General features: G+C 36.7%; 1 protein-coding gene across 2 annotated transcripts in view; it reads right to left on the minus strand.

The window, feature by feature from the left end:
• Positions 1–2,460: 2,460 nt before the first annotated feature.
• Positions 2,461–20,753, minus strand: part of MAPK11 (mitogen-activated protein kinase 11) — a 32,278-nt gene continuing 13,985 nt past the window's right edge. For both annotated transcript variants that reach the window (XM_027894902.1, XM_027894904.1), the window contains exons 2-12: positions 20,557–20,686; positions 19,627–19,685; positions 18,403–18,514; positions 16,077–16,106; positions 15,897–15,944; positions 13,412–13,526; positions 13,217–13,288; positions 11,539–11,618; positions 7,675–7,753; positions 6,091–6,264; positions 2,461–3,134 (exon numbers count right to left, since the gene is read on the minus strand). In XM_027894902.1, coding sequence (XP_027750703.1) covers positions 3,061–3,134; positions 6,091–6,264; positions 7,675–7,753; positions 11,539–11,618; positions 13,217–13,288; positions 13,412–13,526; positions 15,897–15,944; positions 16,077–16,106; positions 18,403–18,514; positions 19,627–19,685; positions 20,557–20,686 — 973 coding nt within the window. In that variant the 3' untranslated portion in view covers positions 2,461–3,060. The remainder of the gene's footprint in view (positions 3,135–6,090; positions 6,265–7,674; positions 7,754–11,538; positions 11,619–13,216; positions 13,289–13,411; positions 13,527–15,896; positions 15,945–16,076; positions 16,107–18,402; positions 18,515–19,626; positions 19,686–20,556; positions 20,687–20,753) is intronic.

Consider the following 20,753-nt stretch of genomic DNA (forward strand, 5'->3'; position numbering starts at 1 on the left):
GCCAGTGAAAGCCCTCGGAGAGCTGTGTTCTCCCCAGTGGAATCCTGAGCCGCCTCCTCCCCAGCCATGCTCCTCTGAGCTTTCCCTCTATGTTTTGCAGGTGGTCAAGGATGACGAGTACCCTAATTTAGTGCAGCCTAAAACCTATGCTGCTCTCATCAAATATATACACAATGTATATAGGACCTCCAAAAGCACGATTGTACTAATGACAGTAAGAGTGCTGTCGGGAGATTAAAACCCCACTGTTTTAACCTGGCTCCACTACAAGTTTTGAAAACATTTGGGCCATGTAATCAATGCCTTTATTAAAGCCATTTTTATCAAATAAATTTTTATGAAATAAAATCCTTACTTCTGTATTTACTTACTCTTTAAAATTTACTTTCAAGCCATCTGCCTTGGAGACTCACCAAGCCTGACAAAGCCCTCACTCCTCAATGTTTACCTCCATTTGCCTGTTTGCATTGGTTGACAAATGGTTTTTTCCATCTGTTTTCAAATGATAAGCATTGTTAGTGCTAAGCCTTCCACCTTTCTGTCCCAGTGGGGTACTGGCTTTCCAATTACCCTCTCCTGCTGTTGTAAACTGATAAAGTTACCACATGGCAGTCCCATGTTGGATTGCCACAAGGGAGCTGGTTACCTGCCCTAGAAAAATACTTTCATTAGTGGGTTTTGAGGTCTAAGTAATTGCCTTCATTTTGCACATCTACAAAAAAGATGTCTGTCTCCCTACTGTTTTTCTTGACACTAAAATGAGATGATTTACAGGTTTTGATGGTAATTCATTAAAAATAAGTGAGCTATTGTTGCCCATTACTGTCATCTTTGATTAGTTTAAACGTGGCTATGACCGTATTCTTCCTACATAATTTATCTCCTAGAAAAAAATTGTATCTCTGAATGTCAAATGAAATATTCAGACAAAGATTCAGAGCTGGTAGAAGAACAAATTTTGTAAGGAATATAAAATTTTCTTTTTACATCAAGTAGCAGAGGTATAGCCAACAGTGTTTTATACACCCTTTGAAACACATTTGCCAATGGCCACCCTCACAGCTAGGAAACCAGATGAAAGAAATGACGGGACAAATCCCACACTAAACTAATTATTGTTGGGTGCATAAAGTTCTTGTGAAATCTCTTTACTTCATCCTTGCCCTTTCAGCTGGTATGGAGCTGCAGAACAGGCTTGTAGTCTCAATATCAGATTTCAGACAAAATAAAGCACTGAGCTACTTTTAACTGGCAAACAAACAAATGAAAAAAAAATGAATATGTTACCAAGTGATTATTTTCATTATGTAGTCAGACAAGTAGTTTAAGGATTTACAACCTTCCAACTATTTTAGTCAGCATGAAATTCAGTCATTGCATGATCATTGCAGGCCTCATCCAGCTTCACAGGAAGCCAAAGAAATGATGGCCAGACAGCACTTCAGAGGATTTGCAAGAAATCTGTGCAGACATTTACTTTCAGATTAATATGCCTTGCAGAAAGTTGAATACAAATGGCTGTATTCCACTGGATGCAAGTATTGGATAACTTGCCGACATTATTAGAGCAGTCTATCACTTAGTCCACAAACAAGAAAATTCCATTTTCTAGACAGAATGCCTATTTCAATTTCTGAAAAATCAAAGTCCTTGGACTTTTTATTTTTTAAATCTTTTTATTAAGAAAAAGCTTCTCTTTTTACATAGAAAAGATACAGAGGAAGGTAAATTAATGCAGTAGAATCTATTACCTCATGTAATAGCTATACAATTGAATATTAATGACAAAAGTTTCAGAAAAGCAAAATATTATAAAAAGCCACGTCCAAAATAAGACTCTGACAGAGCAAGAGTGAAACACAAAAATGAACAACACTTAACAACTGTGGACCACAAGTGTGTAGAAAGACACAGCCGGTACAGCAGAAGAGGCCTTGGAAAAAAGGATGTTCCTGTTGCAGTGTTATGCCTTCAACAGAAAAATTAGGTAAGTTTAATTCTTTAAGAAATCTTGGTATCTGGTGTATCCTGCAATTTATTTATTTAATTTTCCAGCTTTTCAGAACTGGAAAGCCATTTACTTTTTGCTTAAAAAGAAACACCAATGAGAGAGTGTCAAATTCTTAAATGTTCTCGTTTTGTCATGTCTTCCAATGGCAATTTTTTCCCAAGGATTATGTGAAGAAAAATAAAACAATGAGAAATGTTTAATTCAAAGCTGTGAACTGAAATGAGTACTCTTGCATTGCCATCTGTGACAGCCTTTACTGAAGCTTGCTCAGGTCTACAGAGTTCTGTCACAGTACCTTCAAGGCACCTTCCTGTAAACTCAGGCAAATTCATGAGCACTCCAGCAATGGCAAGGTTAGAAATACCATTGGGAAGTAAAGTCATCTCAGAAATGGGTAATGTGTAGATTGAAAAAGTATATGGGGAAAATAATGAGGACAGACACTTGGATGGCAAGAGAAGACAAAGATTTATTTTTACTGACTTTTAACTGGTGCTAAGATTGCTTGAGAGACATCCAGTAAATGTGTAAAACCACCACAGATGTGACTACATATGCATATTCTGTCTATCTCACTACCACGCCCTCTCATTATAAAGGCACTAACTATAAATAGTACGAAAACAGACAGATAAAATGCCAGAACAAAAAAGGATTGCTTGTATGGACCTCTATGTTTATGTTTGTATACATTCATGCTTTAAATGTACAATTTTAAAATTAATTTATGAGGTCACCTTTATTTTGGCAGTACAACTGATAAAATGAAACATGCAGACCACACAGCTTGACAAAACTCAGTGCATAATTTTGTCAGAATGAAGCAGTTCTTTATCACCCCTTGTGAGCTGGGAATACATTCATATTACAAGGCAAAAAAACCCCCACCCTAAACAGATAACATCTGGCTTCTGTTTAATTCGTCTGCTTTTCCACATCTTCTCCAACATCTTTGGATAATAAAATCTACGTCTGACCACAGGTTAAACTGGATGGTTATATTTTAACAGTCTTCATAGTGCAGCAAGGCAAGACAGAGCTGCCTGTGTTCACTGTTCTATCTCCAGGCTGTCCATTTTTAAGTCGGGTGGTTTAAAGCTAATCACTTCTTCATAGGTAAGTTCTGTAAAGGTGGGGGGTAAGGGAGACAGAAGAATTAGGTGATATTCTCTTAAAAAGAAAAATTCCAGACAAAACAGTTCTATAGATTCATGTGACTTGTAGTTTGTATTTGCAGCCTTTTTTGAGTCTAGATTAAAAAAATAAACCGAATTCACTAGGAATCCTTCTCTTAACCTCAGATTGCAAATTTGACTCACACATACTGTTATTGTACAACACCACTGTGCCCTTCAACTAATTACTAAAACACACAGGCCCTGAAAAGGAAATATCAATGCTGTCAGACGACCTGCCAAAATGATGTAATAAAAGACAAAATGTAATGGAAAATGGAATCTCTAAAAGCACCCGAATAGGTTTTAAAATATACACTTTTAACTGTAGAGCATGTTCTTTATCATCTCTCAGTCAATTGCCTTCAATATAAATCATTATATAAATGCATATAAATTTGCAATTCTGTGCTAATGCCTTACAATCTCTTCTGGGTTTTTTTATTTTTTTTGGGGGGTATTGTGTTTTACTATAACTAATGTAATTTTAAGGTCCTCTGGAAAAAAATTTTCTTTTGTTTTAGAAGCATGTAACAGTTCTATTTTCATCAAGAAGGGCTTTGTTAGAACACGAGTTCAGTACTATTTTATCCTGCTTTAGGAATAATCCTTTATCTTTTCATGCTGAGAGTCATGTCCTGTTGTCTGCCTTGGACATGAATGGAATATGTTGTCAGTGGCTGCCTCTTATGTATTTTATCAAGTTTGAGACCATATTTTAAGAACTTATCCTGTTCACGTATAACATATGGCTAACAATGCATTACTTCAGGTTCTGTTTTCCAAACAGCGATGTTTAGATCATATCAAACTCATGCCTATTAGTTTGTTTATTAAATAACTCTAAGACAGCTGCTACACCTGCAAGTGTACCTACAACTCCTCTAAAAAGTAAGTAAAAAATCTTCTGCTTGTGCTCTAGTTGTATCATGGTGTACGGTGAGCCACATGCCAGTTTCAGTGAAGGATTTCTCTGAAAGAAATTATGGATGCAGAACTGCAGAAATGGGAGGATTTGGTAGGAGACTCTTTCAGTGACTGAGGTGTAGCTATTAAACAGCAGCTGGTAACAGCCAGCTCCAAGAAGAAGCCAGAGTAGTCCTGAGTAAACTTGGAGGAAGCCAGTGTCCTCACAAACTGGACACCTGGAACTGTATTAGAAATTATTCTCCCTGGATGTACATTGGATGCTTATAAAGCTCCTTATCCGCTTCTCATGCCATCTACTCAGCAGAGCTGTGTGCAACTGGAGCAACAGCTAAGAGAATGTGTAGAATTCAACTCTGAATAGCACACTTTTGGCCTCTAAAATTTTGAAATATTTTCTAACTGATTAAACACTTCTGTAAGAAATCTATGAGCTTGGGCTGCAAGCTTCAGCAGTGTGCAGTGGAAGCCAAGGAAACTCTGAAGTACATAATGTGTAAGAGTGTCTGAAATATCATTTTACCTTGATGTTAAGTCCCTCTTGGAATCAAGTGCCATTGATTTTTAATTTGAACAGAAAAAGAGGAGAATTATGCCATTGGCATCTTGAGAAACCGGCTCAATATTTTATCAACACTACAAACATTTTATCAACACTACAAACATTTTATGCCATCTTACTTAAATGTGTCACCATGCAGTACATGAAAATAAAAAGTTTATTCCCCAAGATAAAAATATGCCAGAAGGAAGGAGGAAGCACTGCACGTCCTGTGTAATTTTTTAGATTTTTTTTCTCAGGTCTTTTTTTTCCCCTGTATAAAGAAGGAATTTGACCTGTAGTTCCAGCAAGGACAGTGATGTAGAAAATAATACATGATAAATGTAACAATAAATTATATGATACCGCTCTTCCTAGAGAATTCACCTTCACCTTCCTATTTCAGTTTAGAAGGTGTTAAGGTAAGATTGTTCCTGAAATAATTTCAACCGAGTTTCATCACAAACAGAAATCAGCTTCATGACTCAGAAATTGTTAAAATTTCCGGTTTAAGACTTAGTCAACTGAAACAGCAGAGGAAAAAAAAAAGTTCACTCTTAAGTATAGCAGGGAATTGAACCCAGCTCTCAACAAATAAGATGTATGGGTGGTGCTGGAGGCTGCCAGATTTTGTGGAGGAGAACATGTGTAAGGAGTGAGTGATGCCAGCCAATCCTCCTTGTTTGTACAGACACAGTAGACTTCTGGAATTATTAGTTTTCTACAATATTATTCTCAATTTAAAATCTCTAGTAAGGAATTTTTAGCATAATATGTCCCCATTAGACAGTGATGAAATCGGATTGTACTTTTCAGTGTAGTTGCAACCTTACTTCTGTGATACTGCAGTGCAATAAGACCATGATGCAAGCATGGAATTAACTAATAAAAGATTGCTGCAGTATTTCTCAAAGAAAGGTTCTAGGGTGTGACTCCTAAGTAAAATCATCAACTCTCATCTCAAACAGAAGCAATAGCATAGTTTAGTTATTAATCCTAATTTCTTAGCTATCTAAAGAATTATTAACAAAATACATATCCATGGGGAAAATACTACTTTCTGGTTCTGAAAGAGCTAGACCAGAATCCCAAATAGCGTCACTTGCCCTAGAACACTTACTTCAGCTGGGGATCTGATCTATAAAACTGAAAGCAAAACAGAATGTGTGATTACCTGGTAACTAGCATCAGCTTTTAGTTAAGTTTAAAACTGGTACAGAGAATCTAGTGACGAGATGATAGAATGAGGGAAGGGAGCAAAGTCCTGAGGGGAAACACAACCCTTTCCACCTCTCCACTCCCACAAGTACATACAGGGACTTGTTTGCCTGAGGCTTAGAAGTTCAAATTCCTCTGGTTAGAAATGGAGGAAAACCGCAATTTAAATAAGGTTTTGTTCTGGTGCATGTATTAACTGCTGCTTGCAATTCTGGTACCTTTCCATTCCTCTATGGTTCGCTCCTTATTCTCTATTGACTCGTCGTACAGCTCGGCCTCAGGTTCATCATCCGGATCGTGATACTGGACAAAGTATGGATGTGCAAGAGCTTCCGAGGCAGTAATTCTTTTATCACTGTCTAATATAAGCATCTTCTCAAGAAGATCTACAGCTAAGGGAGAAAGAGAAATGCGGTTCAAAGCCAGAAGACACCATCTAGAAATAAAAAAAGAGGCACTTGTCGACACACAGTCTACCCTCACTCCCCTTAAACACAGTTAACATTACTGGCAAACTCACAAAATTCAGGCAACATAACAGATAAGTTTTGAAGATTTTATACTGTGAGTACAATTTTCAGAGCTGAAGGAAGCTGCTGGTTTGCTTGTGGTATGCACAAAAGTTCTTAATAGTCTATTTGAGATCTAATTCACTTCTTCAGACATCCAAGGACTTAATTCTAAAAACATCTGTATAAGTTAAATATGTGCTTAAGTTTGCACTGATCAGGACCAAGTTAAGTAACTTGTGAATAATAAAATGTGAATGTGAGACTACACTTTTAATTAGCTGCACCAATGAAACAATCACAAGAAAACTCCGAAGTAACTTTATAGGACCCAGAATAAGCAGTTGACAGTTGAAGAATACTAGAAATGAGAGATATCTGTAAGGTTGAAATTAGTTTTGTAAGGAAATGTTATCCTAACTACTTAAAATATTATAAAAAAATTGGTAGTGCTTTCATATAAGCATTGACATTAATTTGTCCTTATCATATTAATACATAGCACGCTCTCATGTACCTCAGACAAATAAATCTCACTTTTCATAAGAAAGTGTTCACAGATACTTCTATTTGTAAGAATAAAATTAGTATTAATACACAGAATTAATTAAGAAATGGAGTAGGACTCAGTGATCCTTGTGGGTTCCTTCCACCTCACCATCCTCTGTGATTCTATGAAAACATTTTAACTCACAAGACTTCCCTATAATGTGCACTTGATAGAATTGACCGGGTGCTGTAGTGAAACAACTCTGGTGACTCAAACGTGCCCTTTGCCATGCCACAAGAAAAGCTTCACAGAAACATCTCTTTTGCACAGGCAGAGCCAATTGATTAGACATAAAAGCAATTGTGTGGGATCAGACCAAGGGTCTGCCTAGCCCAGTATCCTGTGTCCAACAATGGCTCATATATTCCTAGGAAATAATACTCAAAAGGGTCCTTCAAATAGCTGTGCTTCCTGGTATGTTCTGCTTGCCAGCCATTTACAGCTCATGGCCTTCCTGAGCCAGAAGTGATGTCTCTAATCTCGGTCCCATGACATTTTCATTTATTCCTGCTATTAGCTGACTTTTGCTTTTCATCCATGGACTGTTTCCACAGGAGGTTCCCAAAACCTCCACCAGAAACAAAAGATGCAGGCTTCATAAAGGGAAAAAAGTCTCAGGATGAAAGGTTAAGCAATGTTCTTCTCACTGGTCTGATCATTACTATATAGGATCATACAGTGAAGGAAGGATTACATTCCTATGTTAGTGAAAAATTTTATCTGTATTAGTCTGACTTTCTTACCTAATGGATTGGCACCACGAAATACTGCTTTCAAATCCTGTTGAGGCATATGTGGAAGAGATTCAATATATTTTCTTGCCTAGGAATAAATCAATATACATACCACATGCACAGAGGTTACATTTTGCTCAATAGTAACCACATTAAATCTAAAAAACTCAACATTATATTTTTAAAATTTCTTATACATGGAAAACCTTTACATATAACCATAATGTATGACTTTGTTTTAAGCAATCTGTATACTGCACAATAAGCCAGAGAGTTTTAAGCAGGTGTATTTTGGTGTCAGGGTTGTGTGCTAGTACTTTTGTTTTCACCTGCGCTTACTTGTTTATTGCAAAATATCCCCAGGGATATATATGGTATAATTCAATCTATAGCCTTCCCTCCTCTCTTTTTGTTCAACAGTAGCTTCAGGCAATCAGCAATAGGACAAGAGGGCACGGGCTTAAGCTCTGTCAGGGGAGGTTTAAGTTGGATATTAGAAAGAAGTTCTTTACAGAGAGAGTGATCAGGCATTGGAATGGCCTGCCCAAACAGGTGGTGGATTCACCGTCCCTGGAGGTTTATAAGACGAGGATGGATGTGGCACTTAGTGCCATGATCTGGTAATCACAGCGGAGTTGGACTTGATGATCTCGGAGGTCTCTTCCAACCCAGTTAATTCTATGACTCTGTGATTCACTAACCAAAGTCTATTATCCTGGAATAGATTTTCAGACGTTTAACGGCTTATCTTTTCACTGTGGCTGTGGAAGGCTCATCAAAACTCAGCCAAGAAAAGCCAACCCCCACAACCGATCTGCATTCTGTACTAGACTGTAGTACAGTACGATACTGTCTTATCATAGCTCACATAGGGTCAGTGTGGAGCCTGACATTAAGTGAGCTGCAAATTTCTAGGCTGAGGGAGACAGGGCAGCAAGAGAAGATGCTGAATGATGGTCCTCAGAGTTGGGATCAGACAGAACAGGGAACTCTGAAATGGAACAGTTAAAAAAAAAAAACAAATGGCTATTTCCAAACCCATAGAGAACCCCAGCTGGTCTTTGAACTAGCCTTAATCCTTATAAAACATATTTGTGTTACACAGATGCCTCTCTCACTTAGCAATACTGTCAGAAGGACACTATCTGCAGAAGGCTAACTAAGCATCCTTGGCCTACTAAACACAACAAAGGAAATGAAGTGGTTCATATTAAGCAGCTCCATGGTTTCAAGTGAGATAACAGAATGGTGGAGTTATCTTCTGGAGTATTATGAAGTGACTATAAAATACTATGACATATCACCTGTGCAATCCTACAACCACACTTGGGAAACAGATCCTGTTCCCTACACTGTTCTCTCTCAGCCATCATTATTTCTGCAGCTACAATGAATTGAAATAAAGATATTTTAAATCATTACATAACAAAGCCTCTTTTCAAACTGTGTTCTAGTTTAACAATGCAGATACATTTATTTTTTCTGCTTCTTGTAAGATGTAAGCATATTCTATCAAAACTCTAGGCTGCCATTAGAGACATATTTCAGAGTCTTACTAAAAGAACAAAGCCTTTATGCATTACATCCCTAACTTGTTAGAGTGATATTAGTATTTTCCCTTTTTATTATGGGGGTTGACAGCAGCCAGGCTTTGTTAGAGGATGATTCTGAGCAGCTGTAGCCTGTCAGGAAGAGAAGGATGTTTAAACACCTAAAGTCAAACACAGGCTTCACTGCACCCATCTTATGCCCATAAGGTTCATAAAGGCAGCTAATACCTCCTAGAAGGTCAAAAGGCCAAGGTGTGCTGCTCTTATTAGAGCTAAGTCTTCCAGGACATTAGTTTACATATATATATATATATATATATATATATGAACAGCAAGGCAAAAGAGAGCTATCACACATTCTTGCATGGAAACTACAGACTAGGGTAGAAAGAAGGTAGCTTTATCTTATGACAAATATTTGTGGATTTGTGGATTATTTGTTTCTCTATAGACATCAATCAACATCAACAATCCAAACACAACTGAACAAGATATAGTGAAAATTACCTCCAACCTTGTCCAGAAGTCCTTTGGAAACAAGATAGACCTATCAAAGTATACTTACCAACCTGTCCCCTCTGCTTATATATTCACCACAGAAACCCAACCAACAGAATCCAGATGTTTAAATTATTCTGAAATACAAAATACCTCAGTAACTTGTGCTGAAACATCCCATAAGGCTGATCTTTGGTTTCCAATTCTTTAATCCTCTACTTATAACTGAAAATAGGCTTGATATTTCAGCAAATTTCTGACCTTGCTTTTAGAGGAATGTTACAAATTGTCTGTGGCTGCAAGCTGCATCAAGAAATATCTACACAATAAGGCAAAATCACATGGTAAAGAAGAACTACAATGAAGGAACTTCCTTGCAAGTGGCAATTACCTCCAAGCAAGGTATGCACTTCCTTTGACATTGCTCCTCTAACCAGGCAGCAGCAGCAGCCCAGAGGTGACCTAGCAGCACTCCCATTCATTAACCTGGGTTTTGTGTTCTCCCTGTGCTCTACAGTTATAATTAGCCCCAGAAAACAGTTTCAGGACTCCTGTAGCTCACTGAGGTATGCTCTGAAACATAAGAAATTAAAAGACAGAAGCAGATACTATTTCCAGTAAGTAACTAAAATGCTTAATCCCATGAGTAAAAGTTCAGTCTTACTTGTAGGTAAATCACACATTTGTATACACTACTCTGTAAAAACTGTAGTATCTTAATAACAATACATAAATGCTACATACGGACCTACGAGACTATAAAAGAACCTATACTTGGGTCAGCACAATATGAGATTTGCAGGTTGATGCAGTCCCTGGCAAAAGGATGGATGCTTAGTTAGCCTCCTGCTCCAGCTATTCCCAGGTGCTGGGTACCCAAAACCTCTGGGACTGTGCTTTGGCTGATTAAGTTTCATTATGCGTGGACCTTCCAGAAATACAGCGTTGTTCTGGCTCTCCCACTGCTCCTGCTTACTTAACCCACTAATGTATTCATTAGTAAGGTCAAAGGAAACCCATCAATGTACATACAAGCTGAAAAAAGCCATTAGTATTAGTCTGAAGTGTATACAGCAAACGTGTAAAATAACAGCAGCAGCTAGGGAGGTATCCGTGTGCTCTTGTTTATCTGAACTTTTACACTGTGCTCATCACCTGCCTTTATCAATCAATACCACATCTCATTCCTCAGCTGGATGTCCACGGCTATTCCTTACAGTGAATCCTTCAAGCACAGCTTTAGCAGAGAAATAAAGTAGAAATTGTTCATTTATTAGATTACTATTTTAAAGAAGTCACATGTAGATTTAAAAAGCACACTCTTAACTATGGGTATTATCTGGGAAGTAGACCTCATGCAAGGATTCAGAGAAATTAATAAATACGATTTTCAGATTAAGGATCTAACTCATGCAGAACACACATATCTCTGTATAGAATCCTTACAACAATGGAAACCATAAAAATTACAGAGACAACAGCTTTAACAGCAACAATATAATGCTCTGAGCCGTGCATGAGTTTGAATTTTTTTTACTATAAGAATAGCAGCAAATTAAAAGATCATCAGGACTAACTGCTTAACTCCTTTCAAAAACTAAGTACAAGAGAACAAGTATCAAAATTAATCCAACTGATAGTCAAGGGATCTGGATACCTCAAAAAAGCACATTTTTTGAATGGTGGCATTCTAGCAGCAAAAAACAGAGACAATTTTAAGGTGTTTGCTCATTTCCAAATCAGAGTATCTGTGTAACACAGTCAGTGACATATGATGCCAATTAGAGAAAGAATGTCAGTTAACCAAATGAAGCTGTGAACTCACATGTTCTGATGATATCTTCTTAAGAAGTTCAGAGCTGGGTGTGCCCACAACTTCCATTATTCTCTTTAGTTGATCGATATCTTCATTATTTCAGGGAAATAAACAGCACATGGGCCCTCTGGGTTTAGAACAATTAATGAGCTTCCATGTACATAACTAAGATATTTAAAAGTATTCAGCATGAAAATTCTACCACAATCCATGGAAAGATACAAATTCATACCTGCTTAAGCCTAGTCCTGGAGTATCCAATTATCTACTGTACCAGATTAATCTGCCAGGTATGTCAGCTGCATGAGAAATATTGTTTTTCTGCCCTAGCTCCAAATTTAATAACTTTACACTTAATAACACATTTATGTTTCAGCAATCTGAGAGATTTCTGAAGATCAGTCTAATGTGATACAGCACACAAGGCAAGATGACTAATCTGAAGACTGGTGAGTAAAAAGTTCTTATTTTGTAGCTTTAAAAGTCTGTCTTATATCGGTCTCAGGATTAAAACTTTCAAAATGTTCATATTTCATTGTCATAGATGACCTGTATATTAGTTCTTTTATAGAGATTCAAGATTATTTTACAGCCTAATTTAAATTGATGTAATCATTCAACTACAGACAATATTTTATAGCAGAAAAAAAAAATCTGAATTCTTGAAGACTAGACGTACTGATTTTTCCAAATACCATGTATCATGTAATCAAATAGTCTGAGGGACAGTCATCTCCATATGATGAACACCTGGAGAATGCCTGTGGTTACAACAGACTCTAATGATGCTGAGCACAATAGAAAGGTCAGCGCAGAGACTTGGTCTCAAGCTCTCTCAACAGTATTCCAGGTAATTCTAATGTCATGATGTTTTGCATCAGGCAACAGTTTAGTTTTAGCAGAAGTATTTGCTTTTTGAGGGGTTTTGGAGTTGCAAGAAATGTTAATATTTAGTACAGAAGAATGTGCCTTTGTTTCTTCTATTAAAAGCTTTTCTCTTCTGATGCAGTCTCATTCCTTATTATGTGTTTTTATTCAGCTTTCTTTTATTATTTTACTGCTCTCCTCAGCAACCTCTCTTTTTTTTTTCTCCTGCCAGCACAGGAAACGCCAATGGAAATCCCTGATGCTCCATCAGGGACCACAGCACAGCGCTACGGAAGAGAGGGTTTTGTTGCTCCTGTGGCATTTCTGGAACTTGCTGACTTTTTTTAATAACAGGACACAATAGGCTAATTAATTAACTTATTATATAATAAGTTAACTCATTTGCATTTTAGGAACTTCCAGTCTAAAAGCAGTTCTATTTTTAAAAATCATATTAGCTGATAAAAAATGGTGCCTTTACTCAGCTTCAGTTTTAGCATGTGTTATTTGAATAAGATCCACACATGGAAGAAGTCTACTCTGTTGTAACTAGTTTATTATTTAAATACAGATACACAACAAAGAATAAATGTAACTTACTGTTGTTTAGGAACATCTGTTACTGGTTTTTATCCTAGCAGTGGGTCTCATATTCAGTTGTCATATACACATTGAATTGAAAGATTAGCAAATTGTTTACTCTTTTACCAGTTTTTGACCTCAAAAATATTTTAATAGAAACACTCATTTCCTTAGGAAAAAAATGAAAAATTGGAGAGTTATTTTTATAGCTGCATTTTAAGTTTTATATTAAGGATACAATCATTTCCTGGAAATAGAGCCTTCCCTTTCAGTAGCTCTGCCATGATACATCCGACCGACCATATGTCAACTGCCAAAAAACAGAGAGAGAAATGTGTACAATGAATTAAAGTGATCCTTAAACACAGTTGCCTCTTGGTTTAAAACTATCACTCCATCCAGCTGTAGCAAAATGCAAGCCTTCACAGTTTACCTGTTTGATTGTAGTGCATCCAATTTAACATAATTTCTGGAGCTCTGTACCATCTTGTTGCAACATATCCAGTCATTTCATCATCAGTTTGTCGAGCTAAACCAAAGTCTAAAATCTACAGAATAAAAATAAAATAATAATTTTTAAAAATGCCCTTTCACTTCTGTTATAGGTCTTGATTTTCCCCATTACTCATTTCTGAGTTTACCATAGTCCCTCACTATTGGTGGAGTAAATCAGGAGCACTCTGCAGATGAGCTCATCTGCTCTCCCTGCTGTATCCCTGTAGCCCAGGGGTCTGCACAAAGATGTTTCCACTACAGTGAGCCTGGCCCTTTGTTCTCTACAGTAAACTTTACATTTTGCCTAGAGTTCAATTTTCCATTGGTATTCATTTGCTAAAAATATAAGCACTGTTGCTATAAGAAATGAAACACTGTTATCAACCGGGAATGTGTGTGTAAAGCACCAACAGCAAGTGCCAATAGCCATTTCAAGACCACACGAGCTGATCACAGATCTGCAGAATTTCTGTTGTTTCCCTCTGATGTCTAAACATTTACCCCAATCACACATCAACCCAATGCCACTAGGAGAGAAACATGTATCCTGTATAAAAAGGTAGATTTAACTCATATACCATCTGTTTTCGGTAGCATTTGCACACCAAAGCAACAAAGGAGCTCTGTTTAGGTACAGATAGGCTTGATTGCAAAATGTTCCCCTTCGTATGGTTTCCCTTGCTTAGTTTACATTGATTGGAATTTTTCTCAATTGGTTTTTTTCTGTTCATCTTTGCTTTCTATTCTGTTCTCTGATTAGTCTATGTCCCACTAATTATGGACCCTAGCTCTAAGAGAGTGTGCTGTTAAAGCGCACTGTCTGAGCCTCAATGCTGTTAAGTCAGTCAAGCTAGCTAGCATCTCCACATAAAAATGTGCCTGAGACTATTAAATATCTCCCATGATGAGATCCAGGATTATTTATTAAGCTGATGGCTAATCCTTTTCATTGGCAATAAGAAAGGTTCATTCAAGATTCGAGAGGTTCATTCAAAATTCCTCAGTTATAATCCAATTAAAAGATACAAAAAGCCTAAATAAAAATATTAAGATATAAATAACACATTAACATCTTTATCTATAATATACTTTAAAAGCATAATGTATTTCTGAAATAGGGAAAGCAAAATGGATGAGGCAAACAAGGCACAAACAATGGCGTGAAACTCAAACACTAATGCTCTTATATTTATAAGAGTTTTTGCAATATTTTTCCCTAACAGCTGGTCCCTTCTATTAAATATGTACACACACATTTTCCTTCTTTCTGTTTCTAGTTCGTTTTTGTTTGTACTTGGAAATATCTACTGGTTTGCTCTATTAAAAATAATTTGAGGAAGTAAAGCTATATATATAAACAAAGCAGAGAGTGGTGTAACAAATGCTAGGCAGGGAGGTGCATAGAGAGCACAATAATAGAAGAAAACCAGTAAAAGTCTCCTTTACTTAGAGCACAAAAATACAGCACACATTTTAGAGTGCATGATCAGAAACAGATGACCCATAAAATTTACAGATGCTGAACATATATGCATGAAGACATTAAAGAGATAATAATGAAACTTGCTGAGCATCTGCAATGTCACTGAACCAAACAGGAACTACAGTTTCTCACCACAAATCCGGATTAGTGCAAGAACCTAACTGCACTGCTCCTATTCACTATTGTGATTTTTTGCTGATCTTGTAGTATTTGGAGTCTTTTCTTAAATCCCTTGCAGCTGGAATAAAGTGATTACATCAGAGTATTAGAAACAGGGAGAAAGACATTTCTGGCTGTCATAGTGAAATGCTAAATTTCTTATTCTTAGGTTTAAAGGCTTAGAAAGCTAAAAGACATATTTTCCTTTTCCGGAATATTGTATCACACAGATACACAAAGAGATGTATTTATATGGATGTGTATATTAAAACAGTATCTGAGAAGTGTGGATTACATGGTTCTTTTTGGTTGGTTGGGGTTTTTTTGTTTGTTTTTTTTACTGCCTATAACTGGTAATAGTGGCATATTTTTTGCCATCATTATTTAATTTGGCTTATATGCTCTACAGATATAAAAATGAAAGTTTTTATAAGGTTTCATCTAAACATGGCAAATGCAGATACATATTACAGGTCAGGATTCCAAGATATACTCAGTTAAGTACTCACTCACGGGCTAAATTACTAGCTAATTATTAACCCCACCATCTGTGGGGTATATAGGGATGAACATTTTGCAAAGATTCTTGCATACATATTAAATTAGCATTTGGGAGAAAACACATGTTCATGGATGTGGTTTTTATACACCACGGGAGGAACAGTAGCAAACAGCTGAAATTAATGGATTCAGAAATAAGAATAGTAGCTAATGTTTTCTCAGAAAACTGTCATCTTGAGAGCTTTTACAATATTCTTCACTACAACAGCATGATACTTACTCTCAGTTCACAGTCTTCATTTACAGCTAGGTTGCTCGGCTTCAGGTCCTGTGGCAGAACACAGTTAGTCAAATACTGTTTTAACCTTTTAAAATATATTGTAACTATTTCTTAGTAACACACTTGATGCACAGAGGGACATGTTGTATTAATTTGTATTACATCAATGAGTGAACTCACCCGGTGGATGATTCCAGCTGAGTGAATATACTGTGAAACAAAAAAAGAAAAAAAAAAGGTATTATTTCAATTCAGAGGTGAAAGGAGGTAGAAGTCACTTGTCTTATTCTTTTGTTTCTGAGACGGACTGTTTTATATATAGGAAATACTTACGTCACACCAGGTTTTCAGATCAGAGGTATGTCAAACTTCAAAACCTTCCTGTTTTGTCTTATCCAGAACTGGATATTTCAAAAAAGGTAACCATGAGTTACTAGATTCCACCATGAAAGAAATCACTTGCAGTGATTCCTCTGTTGAAAGTTTTTTTCCAATCTGGAATTTGTTCCAGTCTTAGCTGGATGTCCATGTTGATTAGCTAGTGACTCAGGGAAGTCACAGTATGGGAAGGTGACTTACCATGTAAGAAACCAAAATACCCACCTAGGCCACAGCATTACTTCAGGTCCACTTTCAAAGCAGAGACCTAAAGTAGTATTTCCATGGCTATTTAGTGTCTCTGCTACTTTACATAAAACATTTAAAATCAAAGATTGAGGAAAGTTTATTCTGTCATTGCCTATCATTCCCTTGTCAGGATTAATAGCAAATTTATCTATCATATTACTGACCAACATCAGCAAGATCTTGAAAACCTTCTCTTTTATTCTCTAGAGGTGAATTCACCTTTTTTAGGAGTGGTGATTACATGCAAAATTTGTATAGTAACTGGGCAAACCCCAAAAAACCACAAGGGCATTCTCCGTGTTGTAGACTTAAGCACTGTTTATCAGAAGGCAAGGTCACCTCTCGGTTCTCCTCACAACAGCTGTGAGAGGCTCAGTGAAGACGAAACCAAACTACTGCCTGAGACAGAAGGAGCTGTGTCCCTGCTCTGCTGAGACAACCACAAGAGCTCCTCTCGGTGCCAACAAGCAGTGCCCTACCAGCCAGCTCAGGAGCCTGGCAAACTGCAGCTCCACACCAACACTCTGACTGCCCATTCAGCTTCTGCAGGATGCAAAGCCTGTGCTCCACACTGCTGAACACACCCACCAATACCAGCGAGCCAAATTCAGATACGTGAATACGAGTTACAATGACTCCAGCACAGATGTGAGGAGATATACATGATATACATGATCAAATGTTTCTCAACTGGAATTTCAATTCCAGAAGAGACAAGCCACTCCTCTTCAAAACAGAGCCAGAAATGCACCTGAGCGCATTTGTGAAATTAATATTCACTTAGAGCACAATTCTTACTAAGATTTAGCTCTGACACAAAAGATAGACTTATAAACAAAACCTCAAGCTGGATAATTAATGCCAGAATCCATCTTCATAATTAAGCTATTAACTCAGGTAAATTAGACAAAATAATTAAGGTCTCAGTTTTGCAATTTTTATTCACTAAAATCTGCACTTAAATTGACAGAACCTGCATGCATGAATAAGAATTACTGTCTCAGGCACAAGTTGACTTGCTGAAAATCATGTAATAAGTATATTTTAGACCTAGTATTTACCATGGCTTGCTTTCAAACATACAGTTATTTTCTGTGTCTAAAATATCAATTACTGTTCAGTTAGCTAGTAAAGTAGCTGACTCCTCTCTTTTCTGTTTGCTTACACCTGGGAAAATCTATACTGGTCTGAGAAAAAACTTAGCACCCAGTAATGGGAAACATTACCTACTTCACCTGTTTATAGACACTTATGTGTTTAACATCAGCAAAATTATACATATTTTGATTCTTTTGGCAGAAAATTTTGCCGCAGTTTCATTACCAGTCACCTGTGTTATCTAACTGTATAAATTAAACTGGTACAGCTGGAGGAAACAATGACTTTACAGGCAGAGTAAATCCTAAGTGATTGTGTGCAACATTGTACATGGCTGGGATAAATTTCTACTTCCAGACATTTCCCAAAGGACCCAACTGACCTGCTTGTCTCTTCACCCATGTGACACTCTCTACAAAAATCAGGACTGTGTTTTTTCAAACTGGCTTATGTTTTTCAAAGCACAAATGTGAGTTACTTGCCATATTGTTCTTTATCCATTTCACATTTTTCAGAATTTAAGAGACACTATATGGCAAGTCCTGCATTAGTAACTTAAATAGAGCTGATCTAAACTTAACATTCAAGAAGAGTATTCACGTGTATTGTGCATATAAACATTGGCAGGCTTGGTTAGAAAAATGATGTGATAATTTCTGAAATGATTGCTGCTACCTGTACATGAAAAAAAAAACCTCTTTATGTACTGTCACTGCAATGAACCAGTCATTACTACAACAGTTAGACTGTTGACTCTAAAACTCCTGCACTCAGACAGTACCTTAAGACCTCGAAGTAACTGATAGATGAGAAACTGTATATGATCATCTGTTAACTTCTGGCACTTCACAATGTTATTCAGGTCAGCACCCATTAAATTTGTCACAAGATACCTGTGAAAATAAAACAGGAAGAAAAAAACAAAGAAACACACCTCACTGAAGAATGGCAGAATGTAAATCCTTCTAAAAGCAACACATCTAAAGAGCATCTACATATGCTTATGTAGGTTCCTTTTCTACTGTCTAATAACACAGTTTATATCCTTTAAATCAACTGTGAGCTTTAATAGTGTAATCACTGCCATGAGATTTGGTATAATGAAAAAGAAAAATCCTTACAGTATATTAAAAGCTTTTATCTCTGTTTTCTCCATGAAAGACTACACCAGTGAAATTTGCAACGTATTTTTTGATGAAGAAGAAGCCTCACCCAAGACCAAAATGGGAGCCTGAGGCACTGAAAACACTAGACCTGCAAGGCCTTGGGGTATCTGATGATGGAGGATGGAGATAAAATTAGATTGGTTGAAGTAAGACTATTTTGTGTAACTTCCCTGCCTGTTCCCACTGGAAGTTTTATTTTTTGACAAATTTTGCAGAAATGTTGATCCTTTCCAAAAAACAGCACTGGGACAAAAGCATGCACTTGTCATACCCAGTTCCCATTTGCCCCAGAGTCAAAGGGGTTTGGTCAGTAATTTCCATGGAGACAAAACCAGATTAATTACTATTTCTTCTGCTAAATTTTTTACCTAAAAGTTTATACATTATGTAAACCAAAAGGAACTCAGCATAAATTTTGTCTTTGAGTAGCACCAAAATATATGTAATCCTAGGTTAGTCAGGACTCTATCTTGAATTTACCTTGTCTGAGTTAAACACCAGAATACTTTCCTGCATTCCTGAACTATTCCATCTTTCTGTGAAAAGATAACCTACAGCTAACACATAAGTGAACTGAAAAAGTTTTAAGTTTACTAGAACTTATGCAGCATCAAACCACTCATCATATACCTACAATCTTACTAATTATTATTTAAAATGTACAAAAATGACATCCATCTTCCTGCCATGTTGTTTGTGGAAAAGTTGCAAAAAGGTTTTTACAAAGCCAACTCTGCTGCAAGTCTATTAGAATAGAAATATATGTACTTCCTTTTTAAAACCAGAGTGGTATGTACTTACTTTGTAACTAGTCAGAATGATTTTAAAACTTTACTTACACTTCATTAAAATTTTCTATTGATGTTGCAGGCGTAAAAACATCTAGCAATCCTATAACCTGAAAGGAGAAGGAAGTGACATTTTATTTTCAGAGATCTGCAAAGCAGTATATAATTAGTATTGACAGCACTCAGAATTTTTGGATTACACTTACAAAAATATGACATATGGTCATCCTGAAAACTGGCACAATAGGTGGTCTATACAGGTATCACCTCAGCTATATCCATGAAAGTTATATTAATTACAAAAACTAATTACTACGAGATTTTAGACAAACAAAAATTAAGGCAGGAAAAGTAGCATCTCAATACAGAAGAGTTGACACATGGCTTATACAATTGTTATACTTAAGATTATGCACAGGTTCATGGGTTTTCTTGTTCTGTTCTTCTTTAACTTTTATAGCATCCTTTCTCCGGGATACTTTTCAATCCAGTATATTTTATTCAGGCTTCAAGTCATCAAGTTACCTTTAAGCAGGTGGATACTCCACTGAAATCAACTGTTTACAACATAAACTTAGAACAGTACTCAGTTATGTGGGGCCTGAAGAGTGTCTGCTCTTAATTTCTCAGCAGAATCCAAATCTAGAAAAAGCAGGGCTTTTTACCCCTGAAATGATGGTTCAAGGTGCTTCAACAATGAATTTTCAAGAGAATACTTTTATTACTTTAGTTAGAGAAAAGTAGGACCACTTGTTTCGGATTTCATTAACCTCATCTTCAAGATTTAATTAGATATTTTTAAAACAAAAATGAAGCCTGTTACTGAAAGCCTCCAAAGTCCAGATGGCTGGATCCAGGTATCTCGGGTATCTAGACAGTTGCTTATACTTTCCAAAAAAGATTGAACCTAACTGAAATGAAGCCTATATCGCAAACTTGTGTAACAAAAGTCTGAAGGGAAAGAACTTGCTCTCCACTTACATTCTCATGCTTCATGTGTTTGAGCAACCGAAGCTCTCGGTAGGTCCTCCGCGCATGGATAAGTGATTGAAAAGGCCTTGAAAGCTTTTTCACTGCCACCTTCTGTCTTGTTTTGGTATCATAAGCTGAACTGGAAGAGGAAAAGAAAAAGTCCATGTTGATGACATGTTCTATTTCAAAGCTCTCAGGGAATACAA

Source organism: Empidonax traillii, unplaced genomic scaffold (assembly GCF_003031625.1).
Source record: "Empidonax traillii isolate 1590-97213 ecotype Southwest subspecies unplaced genomic scaffold, ASM303162v1 scaffold447:size986111, whole genome shotgun sequence".
Lineage (NCBI taxonomy): Eukaryota > Metazoa > Chordata > Aves > Passeriformes > Tyrannidae > Empidonax > Empidonax traillii.